Source organism: Lissotriton helveticus, chromosome 11 (assembly GCF_964261635.1).
Source record: "Lissotriton helveticus chromosome 11, aLisHel1.1, whole genome shotgun sequence".
Classification (NCBI taxonomy): Eukaryota; Metazoa; Chordata; class Amphibia; order Caudata; family Salamandridae; genus Lissotriton; species Lissotriton helveticus.
Window position 1 is genome coordinate 805,466,766 of NC_136072.1, and position 12,175 is coordinate 805,478,940.

At 51.0% G+C, this 12,175-nt stretch overlaps 1 protein-coding gene across 7 annotated transcripts in view; it reads right to left on the reverse strand.

Annotated features, from left to right (window-relative positions):
- The window catches only part of PAX8 (paired box 8), a 124,168-nt gene that overhangs the window by 7,940 nt on the left and 104,053 nt on the right, over positions 1-12,175 (reverse strand). For all 7 annotated transcript variants that reach the window (XM_078666854.1, XM_078666851.1, XM_078666849.1 and 4 more), the window contains one exon: positions 11,853-11,954. In XM_078666854.1, coding sequence (XP_078522980.1) covers positions 11,853-11,954 — 102 coding nt within the window. The remainder of the gene's footprint in view (positions 1-11,852; positions 11,955-12,175) is intronic.

Here is a 12,175-nt window from a genome sequence, read left to right on the forward strand (position 1 = left end):
TTACACCGCCGTTGCATCACTTTTGTGACGCAGTGGCGGCGCAAAAGATGCGCCATGCTGCGGGGTATTTACAATGCGGCGCATCTGGAAGATGCGTCATGTTGTAAAGCACTGTGCCAGAAGGAGGCGTTCCTGCGTGGGGGTGGGGGGGGGGGGGGGCGTTCAGGCGCAGGAACGGTTCCTAAAAGTGGCTGAGTGAAATCTACAAGATTTCACTCAGTCACTTTTGGGCCCATGCTGCGTCGAAACCCTGCGCCTGCTTGAAGCAGGCGTAAGGTTTGACGAAGAATTGTAAAAATAGTGCCCCCCCAGAGCATTGCTTGAGCTGCATTGCGCTTGCGACGCAACTCCAGCAATGCGCCGCCTTTACGGCACAGATGCATCACGCATCTGTGCCATTTTTGCCCCATGGTGCGCCGCATTGTAAATGCGGCACATCCATGGTGGCGGAGGCGTGGTGCACAATAACTGGCGCATCCCTGCTGATATGCAGGGATGTGCCAGTTATTGTAAATCTGCCCCTATATATTTTAGTCCTTTCAGCTGATGTGAATCCTATGCCCTACCTCCTTCCCCCACACACAGTTAGTACCACAGAAAGTCAGACTACCAAGTCGAGGTGCACATGGATAAAGCCTTGCTGTGACATACTCTGCATTTTGTTTAGGGAGTCAAGCATGTCATTTTAACATCTTCTCTGCACACTTTCATTTGCATCAGTCAATGTGTGTTTGGTAAGAGGTAAGATTATGTCTGGAAGTCACCCTGTGTCCTCATATTTGTCTTTACTTGCACCTATCTCGCCACAACTACACCCCTTTCATCAACCCCCCCCCCCCCCCCCGCACCGTTTTTTTAGACCCCACTCCCCCTGTGGTCTTTACCTAATACGGCCCTGGGAAGGCAGAGTATATTCTGATTAACGTGCCTCTTCAGAGTGGAGTTAATTAGGCTGGGGCAGCCCACGGAAGTACTTTCTTTAAAAATGTTAATGCTGGAGGTTTCAAAGGAAAGACCTTGATTAAAAATTACAAGGTTCACTTGACAGTAGCGCGAGCCTAACAGCTTTTTCATCTTCTGAATGGACTGAGTATTAATTCTCACCTGGGAGTGAGGGAAAGGCTATAAATGCAGTAAATATTGTAATGAGAAAGTCCCCTTGCATATAAAGAGGTAGGAATCCTCTGATGTTAAAAGGGTTCTTTGAAACACATAATCAGTGACTGACTTTCTGGTGGAAGGGGGGGCGGGTATGGCAGGGTGCGGCGGGATAATGTAAGTTATGTTTGCAAGGAGTTTAAGATTTTGTGGCAAATCACAGTGCAGGTCTTTAACAAAAAAGGGAATCTGAGAACAGGGTAAACATTCAATTTTAAGATCGTGTCAGTTATTGTTCTTTTAAGAATGAAAAAACCACAGCAGGCTTCAAGCTCCGGGGGAATCCACAACTGAGAAGGAGGAGATGGAACATTTAGGGCAGAGGTCTTCAAACTTTTTGATGCCGAGACCCCCTTGTAAAACCTTTTTAGGCGTAAGGACCCCCTTCCAACAAAAGTTTCTAGAAACTGGTACTCCTCATCATCAACTTTTGACAACCATAAATGCGCCTGTTAGTCCTCATCACATCCATCCATCATTCATCCACCCACACTTTCACACATCCATCCATCCACCCTTTCATTCTTCCATCCATACATTCATCCTTCATCCATCCACCCTTTCTTCCATACATCCATCCACCCACCCTTTCATCCATCCTTCCTCCCATCATTCATCCCCCCACCTTTTCACACATCCATCCATGCATCATTCATCCATGCAACCTTTTATCCATCCATACATCCATCCACCCTTTCATCCTCCCATCCATACATCCATCCTTCATCCATCCACCCTTTCATCCATACATCCATCCACCCACCCTTTCATCCATACATCCATCCACCCACCCTTTCATCCATCCACCCATCATTCATCCCCCACCTTTTCACACATCCATCCATGCATCATTCATCCATGCAACCTTTTATCCATCCATACATCCATCCTTCATCCATCCACCCTTTCATCCTTCCATCCATCCATCCTTTATCCGTCCACACTTTCATCCATCCATCCACCCATCATTCATCCCCCCCACCTTTTCAAACATCCATCCATGCATCATTCATCCATGCAACCTTTTATCCATCCATCCATCCATCCACCCTTTCATCCATCCATCCATCCATCCTTCATCCGTCCACCCTTTCATCCTGCGATCCATACATCTATCCTTCATCCATCTATCCTTTATCCATCCACCCTTTCATCCTTCCATCCATCCTTCATCCATCCACCCTTTCATCCATCCATTCACCCAACATTCATCCACCCATCTTTTCACACATCCATCCATCATTCATCCATGCAACCTTTTATCCATCCATACATCCTTCATCCATCTACCCTTTCATCCTTCCATCCATCCACCCTTTCATCCATCCATCCACTCTTTCATCCATCCACTCATCATTCATCCACCCACCTTTTCACACATCCATCCATCCTTCATCCTTGCATCCATCCATCCACCCATCATTCATCCACCCACCTTTTCTGTGCCTCCCTGCTGGACGGGGGGGGGGGGGGGGACGTGTCACGGGACCCACAGCTCCAGGCGCGCAACATCCCTTGAACTCAAAGGGCTACACTACAGCCTGCTCCCCCAGCCCCCCCCCCCTCTCAATTTGTAGTCCATTTATTTTTTCTATGAAATTACGTACTATTGTTATTATCTACCAGACGTGCTGCAAAATAGACTTACTTAGAATATCCGTGTTCCTTTTCAGATCCAACATTCATTGATTTTTTTTAGTTACCCTTTGAAATTACTATAACTTTAAATATGCTACAATAAAAGAATTTTCAGCAATCGATGAAAAATTCTGTTTTGCCACTGAAAACCTTTTAATACACAGAAAATGTGTTTGTATTTTTTTGGGGACTTTTGCTGTTATTTGGCACCACCACTAGATAGCGCCTGTAGTCTGCTGCCTTACCCCGCTATATTGAGGCACCAACCCTAGTTATGTGGAGGAAGAGTGACTAATTGAACAATTCAGTAATTCAGCACAGAAGAATAAAGATGATCCCAAACTGTTAAAGCTTACCTTTAATATCAAGATAATGCTTTGCATAATGCACACTACAGCCTGCTCCCCCAGGACACCCCCCCCCCTGCCCAGCTCGTGTATGTGAGCCCGGCTAAAAACAGCTTCAGGGACATACACACAGCCACACCCGAGTACTTGACAGGTCTTTAAAAAACCTTTCACTTGTTAATGAGGCTTTGATGTTTTTCACACTTCGGTGTTTATTAGGCCTCCGCCATGAGCACCCTCGATCAGCCCATCGCCAGGAACTGCACTCTGCAGAATCTGCGACCCTCTTCCAAGGACTCCACGACCCCCCTGGGGGTCGCGCCCCCCAGATTGAAGACCTCTGATTTAGGGGCATATTTACAAGGGGATTGCGCCACTGGAGTGTCAATTTTTGTTGGCGTTCCAGTGGAACAATGCCCTGCACCATATTTACAAAGCAGCGTTAAGCCACTTTGCATGGCTAAATGCCACTTTGTAAATATGGTACAATTTGGGCGTGTAATGGGTGTTGGTATGGGCGTTCCACCGCAACACCCATTGCTTGTTGACCCTGCCTCAGATTTACAAGGATGTGTAAATCTGAGGCAGCATCAAAAATTAACCCCATGCAAAAGCAGGCGTTAGATTGGCGCAATGTGGAGAAATGCTTTTATTCCTCCTCGTTTTTTGCTCTTTCTATGCAAGAGCAAATCGCCTTTAAAGATTGTTCATATGCAGGAAGGTGTCCCTTCCTGCACATAAACAATCCTTCCCTGCAACACAGACACCCTTGCACCGTGGTGCAAGGGTTCCTGTGTTGCAGGAAATCATCGCTGCAACGCGGGTGTCTGTGTTAGCGCTATGAAGCTACGTTTAGCGGAAGGGAAAACACAGGGGTGCACTGTATTCTTGTTATTGTCGTGCATACCTGCGTTTTTGAAATGGCACGGTGCTGCAAAGTTTGCAGCTGGAACATTTCCTTGTGAATGCACCCCATAAAGAGGTGAGGACCTTGGATGAGTCTCAGATTTGATGGTTTGAGGAGAGAAGTGGTATGAAAAGGTACATGAGCTGTTTACAGTTTTAAAGATAAGAAGTACCTCATTAGATGAGGTAGCATTCAAGGAGGTGAGATTGGAAGAGTGGATCTGTGGGCAGGGAAGTGAATGTGAAGGGGAGCTGGTGTGAAGGTGGCTAGAATGTGCCCATGTGGAAGAGGCAGTGGCTAAGATGTTGGATGATATTATAGTGGTCTAAGGTTCCGATGTGGCGTAAGTTGATACTGCAGGACAACTGCTCCGGATAAGTGCAACGTGGCACGATTGAAGCTTGATAGTAAGGTGTTTTTGCTACACCAAGGTGGGCAGTCAGGATGTTTCATTCCTGTTTCTATACAAGGGACATGGCGTTCTTTGACTTTCTTCACTTAACCGAAGTGGTAGATAAGTTTTCTTTAGGGAGCACATACATTGAGATACCCCGGCCAAGGGCAGGGAGCTGTTGAAAATGCAAGGGTGAAGTGGGCACCGGCATAGGATCAAAGGAGTTAGTAAGAAAGACTTTCTGTTTGCCATATGCAAGATTGGAGCATGGATATTAAGTGATGAAGTCAACGGTTTTACATCCATGACCAATTGAATGAGAGCATTGTCAGATGTTGCAAAATCAAATGTTGATTAGGAGTGGTTAAGATGTTCTGCGATAAGGATGGAATGCATGCGTAGAGCCTTGCAGAAGGTACGGGATATGATGGCCTTCTTTTGAAGATGTAGAGTACAGCATTGACTCTCAGAAAATTGGTTGCTTGGAGCAAAATGCTGAATTTTGGGTGACTTCATGTGCTCCAGTCGCCATTTTGGTATAAAACCCTTGTGGCACACATTCTATATGTAAAAAGCCTTCAAATACAGGCCAGCTCCCTTTATGCACTTTCCAATACATTATTATCCATGATTTACTGGGCACAGATTGTCCGATGCATTCTTGTCTACCTATGAGAGTCTTCTAGGGTAAAACAGGCGCCTTCTGGGCAATTCCACATACTATGCATTATTTTACAAGTATTGCTCAACAGTCTTACTGTGCTCATGTGCCTATATATTATTTTTAATCTGTCAGTGCCCTTAAGGTTGGGAGATCCTCACTGTATGCACATTTCCCTCCACTTTACATTTCATGCAACATAGCCGTCTATGCAAAGTAAGCCCTACTATGTGCACTTTCAGGAATATTATTTTGAATGCACAACAGTCTGGCTGCACACGATTTCAGTGCATTATGGTATATGCTTCAGGACACAGCTTGTACACACTTGCCTGTTCATTACTCTACATTGTGCCATCTTTGGTAGCACCCTCATGGTTACCTTTGGGGTAGAGAACCCTAATTGTTTCCAATGGGATAGAGACCCCTCAAGGTTACCAGTGGGATAGAGAACCCTCAGGTTTCCAGTAGGGTAGATGACCCTTAAGGTTACCAAGGGCGTAGAGAACTCTCAGGTGTCCAGGGGGGAGACAACCCTCAGGTTTGCAGTGGAGCAGATAACTCTCCGGTTTCCACTGGGGTGGAGAACCCACATGTTTCCAGGGGAAGAGAACACTCAGGTTGTGTGGGACTCTTAGGGTAACCAGCGGGGTAGAGAACCCTCAGGTTTCCAGTGGGGTAGACGGCCCTCAGGTTTCCAGTGGGGCAGAGAACCCGCAAAGTTACCAGTGGGGCAGAGACCTCTCAGGTTTTCAGTGGAGCAGAGAACCCACATCTTTCCATGGGCAGAGAACACTCAGGGTGTGTGGGACCCTCGAGGTTTCTAGTGGGGTAGAGGACTCTTAAGGTAACCAGAGGAGTAGAGGACCCTCAGGTTTCCAATGGGGTAGAGAACCCTCAGGTTTCTAGTGGGGTAGAGGACCCTCAGGTTTCACGTGGGGTAGATGACCCTCAGGTTTCCAATGGGGTAGAGAACCCTCAGGTTTCTAGTGGGGTAGAGGACCCTCAGGTTTCCAATGGGGTAGAGAACCCTCAGGTTTCTAGTGGGGTAGAGGACCCTCAGGTTTCACGTGGGGTAGATGACCCTCAGGTTTCCAGTGGGGCAGAGGACCCTCACGGTTAGCAGTGGGGCAGATAACCCGCAGGTTTCCAGTGGGGTAGAGAGCCCTCAGATTTCCAGTGGGGTAGAGAACCCCCGGGTTTCCAGTGGGGTAGAGAGCCCCCAGGTTTCCAGTGGGGTAGAGAACCCCCGGGTTTCCAGTGGGGTAGAGAGCCCTCAGGTTTCCAGTGAGGTAGAGGGCCCTCAGGTTTCCAGTGGGGTAGAGAGCCCTCAGGTTTCCAGTGAGGTAAAGAGCCCTAAGGTTTCCAGTGGGGTAGAGAACCCCCGGGTTTCCAGTGGGGTAGAGAGCCCTCAGGTTTCCGGTGGGGTAGAGGACCCTCGGGTTTCCAGTGGGGTAGAGAAGCCCTCAGGTTTCCAGTGGGGTAGAGAACCCTCAGGTTTCCAGTGGGGTAGAGAACACTCAGGTTTCCAGTGGGGCAGGGGACCCTCAAGATTAGCAGTGGGGCGGAGAACCCTCAGGTTCCAGGGGGGTAGAGGACCCTCGGGTTTTCAGTGGGGTAGAGAGCCCTCTGGTTTTCAGTGGGGTAGAGAGCCCTCAGGTTTCCAGTGGGGTAGAGAACCCCCGGGTTTCCAGTGGGGTAGAGAGCCCTCAGGTTTCCAGTGGGGTAGAGAGCCCTCAGGTTTCCAGTGGGGTAGAGGACCCTCAGGTTTCCAGTGGGGTAGAGGACCCTCAAGGTTCCAGTGGGGTAGAGAACCCTCAGGTTTCTAGTGGGGTAGATGACCCTCAGGTTTCACGTGGGGTAGAGGACCCTCAGGTTTCACGTGGGGTAGATGACCCTCAGGTTTCCAGTGGGGCAGAGGACCCTCAAGGTTAGCAGTGGGGCAGATAACCTGCAGGTTTCCAGTGGGGTAGGGAGCCCTCAGATTTCCAGTGGGGTAGAGAACCCCCGGGTTTCCAGTGGGGTAGAGAGCCCTCAGGTTTCCAGTGGGGTAGAGAACCCCCGGGTTTCCAGTGGGGTAGAGAGCCCTCATGTTTCCAGTGGGGTAGAGGGCCCTCAGGTTTCCAGTGGGGTAGAGAGCCCTCAGATTTCCAGTGGGGTAGAGAGCCCTCAGGTTTCCAGTGGGGTAGAGAACCCCCGGGTTTCCAGTGGGGTAGAGAGCCCTCAGGTTTCCGGTGGGGTAGAGGACCCTCGGGTTTCCAGTGGGGTAGAGAAGCCCTCAGGTTTCCAGTGGGGTAGAGAACCCTCAGGTTTCCAGTGGGGTAGAGAACACTCAGGTTTCCAGTGGGGCAGGGGACCCTCAAGATTAGCAGTGGGGCAGAGAACCCTCAGGTTCCAGGGGGGTAGAGGACCCTCGGGTTTCCAGTGGGGTAGAGAGCCCTCTGGTTTTCAGTGGGGTAGAGAGCCCTCAGGTTTCCAGTGGGGTAGAGAACTCCCGGGTTTCCAGTGGGGTAGAGAGCCCTCAGGTTTCCAGTGGGGTAGAGAACCCCCAGGTTTCCAGTGGGGTAGAGAGCCCTCAGGTTTCCAGTGGGGTAGAGAGCCCTCAGGTTTCCAGTGGGGTAGAGAGCCCTCAGGTTGCCAGTGGGGTAGAGGACCCTCGGGTTTCCAGTGGGGTAGAGAAGCCCCATGTTTCCAGTGGGGTAGAGGACCCTCAGGTTTCCAGTGCCGTAGAGAGCCCTCAGGTTTCCAGTGGGGTAGAGAGCCCTCAGGTTTCCAGTGGGGTAGAAGACCCTCGGGTTTCCAGTGGGGTAGAGAAGCCCCAGGTTTCCAGTGGGGTAGAGAGCCCTCAGGTTTCCAGTGGGGTAGAGAGCCCTCAGGTTTCCAGTGGGGAAGAGAACCCCCAGGTTTCCAGTGGGGTAGAGAGCCCTCAGGTTTCCAGTGGGGTAGAGAGCCCTCAGGTTTCCAGTGGGGTAGAGAGCCCTCAGGTTTCCAGTGGGGTAGAGGACCCTCGGGTTTCCAGTGGGGTAGAGAAGCCCTCAGGTTTCCAGTGGGGTAGAGAACCCTCAGGTTTCCAGTGGGGCAGAGGACCCTCAAGATTAGCAGTGGGGCAGATAACCCTCAGGTTCCAGCGGGGTAGAGGATCCTAAGGTTTCCAGTGGGGTAGAGGAATCTCAAAGTTTCCAGGAGGATAAAAGTCACTCAAGTTACCAGTGGGGCAGAGAACCCTCAGGTTTCCAGTGGGGTAGAGAACCCTCAGGTTTCTAGTGGGGTAGATGACCCTCAGGTTTCACGTGGGGTAGAGGACCCTCAGGTTTCACGTGGGGTAGATGACCCTCAGGTTTCCAGTGGGGCAGAGGACCCTCAAGGTTAGCAGTGGGGCAGATAACCCGCAGGTTTCCAGTGGGGTAGAGAGCCCTCAGATTTCCAGTGGGGTAGAGAACCCCCGGGTTTCCAGTGGGGTAGAGAGCCCTCAGGTTTCCAGTGGGGTAGAGAACCCCCGGGTTTCCAGTGGGGTAGAGAGCCCTCAGGTTTCCAGTGGGGTAGAGGGCCCTCAGGTTTCCAGTGGGGTAGAGAGCCCTCAGGTTTCCAGTGGGGTAGAGAACCCCCGGGTTTCCAGTGGGGTGGAGAGCCCTCAGGTTTCCGGTGGGGTAGAGGACCCTCGGGTTTCCAGTGGGGTAGAGAAGCCCTCAGGATTCCAGTGGGGTAGAGAACCCTCAGGTTTCCAGTGGGGTAGAGAACACTCAGGTTTCCAGTGGGGCAGAGGACCCTCAAGATTAGCAGTGGGGCAGAGAACCCTCAGGTTCCAGGGGGGTAGAGGACCCTCGGGTTTCCAGTGGGGTAGAGAGCCCTCTGGTTTTCAGTGGGGTAGAGAGCCCTCAGGTTTCCAGTGGGGTAGAGAACTCCCGGGTTTCCAGTGGGGTAGAGAGCCCTCAGGTTTCCAGTGGGGTAGAGAACCCCCAGGTTTCCAGTGGGGTAGAGAGCCCTCGGGTTTCCAGTGGGGTAGAGAGCCCTCAGGTTGCCAGTGGGGTAGAGGACCCTCGGGTTTCCAGTGGGGTAGAGAAGCCCCATGTTTCCAGTGGGGTAGAGGATCCTCAGGTTTCCAGTGCCGTAGAGAGCCCTCAGGTTTCCTGTGGGGTAGAGAGCCCTCAGGTTTCCAGTGGGGTAGAAGACCCTCGGTTTTCCAGTGGGGTAGAGAAGCCCCAGGTTTCCAGTGGGGTAGAGAGCCCTCAGGTTTCCAGTGGGGTAGAGAGCCCTCAGGTTTCCAGTGGGGTAGAGAGCCCTCAGGTTTCCAGTGGGGAAGAGAACCCCCAGGTTTCCAGTGGGGTAGAGAGCCCTCAGGTTTCCAGTGGGGTAGAGAGCCCTCAGGTTTCCAGTGGGGTAGAGCAGTGGCGGCTGGTCCATAGGGGCAACGGGGCAGCGCCCTACAAAAGAAACGGCTCACTGCAGTTTGGGCAACAGGAATGTAAGCAGACGAATTTGTATGTTTACATTTCCGACCGGCCTGTGAGTCACGGGTGAAATTGCGCATGTGTCAAGGCACAGCACACGCAGACGAGGAGTCCAGAAGATGGTCCGTCTGCGCATGTGAGTGAGGAGCGTCGCCCCTCACTCACATTCACAAACCATGCCTAATGTGGTGCAAGCGTCTGGAGATAGGATCCTGCTCGGGCGGTGACGCGTTTTTTGCAAAGTCGCCCCGTGCCCTATCAAGTGGCAGGATATAGAGTAAGTAAACAAGGGTTAGCCGACACCCTGCGCATCCAGTCTCCTGATTTGGCAGTTAGCATTGCAAAAGAAAAGAGCGGGCAGAAGTTAGTGCGACGCGGGACTGGAGGAGAATGGAGATGCTTGGTAAGTTTATTTTTTGTTGTATTCATTAAATTAATTCCCCCCCGCCTCCCCCCCCCCCCCCGCGAACCCAGTATCCACGAGTCATGCAGACCGCGAGGAGAGGCATCTGTCGCCAGACGATTCCACACTGAACGAGATCGTACATCTGAGTGAGGGGTAAGCAGGTGGGGCGACAAAGCAAGCTCGAGGCCAAGGTGGTTGAATGGGCTAATGCTGCACCACGCAGAGCAGAGGTGCAGGTGCATACTAAAAGTCGTAAACAAGATCTTGCAGATATCAGAGCGCTTTACATTCTATCAAGATGGGTATACAAACTAATTTTTAAAAAACACGGATCAACAATTATATTTTGTGTCTGGTTCACTATCATTGGCTGTGGCTCAGCACGCAGAAAAATCTACACGGTATGAGTGTTCCAATGATGGATGCAGGATGGATGGGTGGATGCATGAATGAATGATGGATGCTGGATGGATGGATGGATGAATGAATGGATGGGTGAATGGATGAATGGATGCAGGATGGATGGTGGATGGGTGGATGAATGAATGATGGATGCAGGATGGATGGGTGGATGGTTGGATGGGTGAATGGATGCAGGAATGGATGCAGGATGGATGGTGGATGGGTGGATGAATGAATGATGGTTGCAGGATGGATGGGTGGATGGATGGGTGGATGCATGAATGAATGATGTATGGATGCAGGATGGGTGGGTGGATGGATGGATGGGTGCATGAATGAATGATGGATGGATGGATGAATGGATGGATGAATGGATGGATGCAGGAATGGATGCAGGAATGGATGCAGGATGGATGATGGATGGGTGGATGGATGGATGGGTGGAGGAATGAATGATGGATGCAGGATGGATGGATGAATGGATGGATGGGTGAATGGATGAATGGATGCAGGAATGGATGCAGGATGGATGATGAATGGGTGGATGGATGGGTGGATGAATGAATGATGGATGCAGGATGGATGAATGGATGGATGGGTGAATGGATGAATGGATGCAGGAATGGATGCAGGATGGATGATGAATGGGTGGATGGATGGGTGGATGAATGAATGATGGATGCAGGATGGATGAATGGATGGATGGGTGAATGGATGAATGGATGCAGGAATGGATGCAGGATGGATAATGAATGGGTGGATGGATGGATGGGTGGATGAATGAATGATGGATGCTGGATGGATGGATGGGTGAATGGATGAATGGATGCAGGATGGATGATGAATGGGTGGATGGATGGATGGGTGGATGCATGAATGAATGATGTATGGATGCAGGGTGGATGGATGGATGGGTGGATGCATGAATGAATGATGTATGGATGCAGGATGGGTGGGTGGGTGGATGGATGGATGGGTGGATGCATGAATGATGTATGGATGGATGCAAGGTGGTTCAGGCTCGCTCGCTCGCTGCGCTCGCTGCGGTGCAATATGCAAATTAGTTTACGCCTCACCACTTTCAAATGTCACCAGCCGCCCCTGGGGTAGAGAGCCCTCAGGTTTCGAGTGGGGTAGAGGACCCTCGGGTTTCCAGTGGGGTAGAGAAGCCCTCAGGTTTCCAGTGGGGTAGAGAACCCTCAGGTTTCCAGTGGGGCAGAGGACCCTCAAGATTAGCAGTGGGGCAGATAACCCTCAGGTTCCAGCGGGGTAGAGGACCCTAAGGTTTCCAGTGGGGTAGAGGAATCTCAAAGTTTCCAGGAGGATAAAAGTCACTCAAGTTACCAGTGGGGCAGAGAACCCTCAGGTTTCCAGTCGGGTCCTGCTATCTCGGATCCTAATGTGTTTGATTATCGTTATTCAACCTTTAACTTGCAAGGCCCTGCTCATCCAATCCACCGTAGTATGCGTAGGGAGAAAAGCTGGGCTTACCTGCCACCATTCCTGCGATGGCTGAGGAAGCGTAGTTGCCCTGTCCGCCTGTTGGGATGTGAGGAGGGTACCCTGGGAGAGTGGAGCCCACCATGTCACGCCCTAGAAATCGGAAAAAAGAGGCAAAAGTTAATAAAACCCGTGAGCTCCTCCACAGTAACCCGTGCAGTATAATTACTTAGAGCCGATACCTCAGCAGCAACGCAAGTTGTGGCCGAAAGGTGTCGCTACATGACGAGTAGTTAGCGCTCCTTCTACAGAGACTGCATTACCCCGCAGGAGCACGCCCCAATCCCGGAGTGTTCTCTCTGGAAAACCGTGCT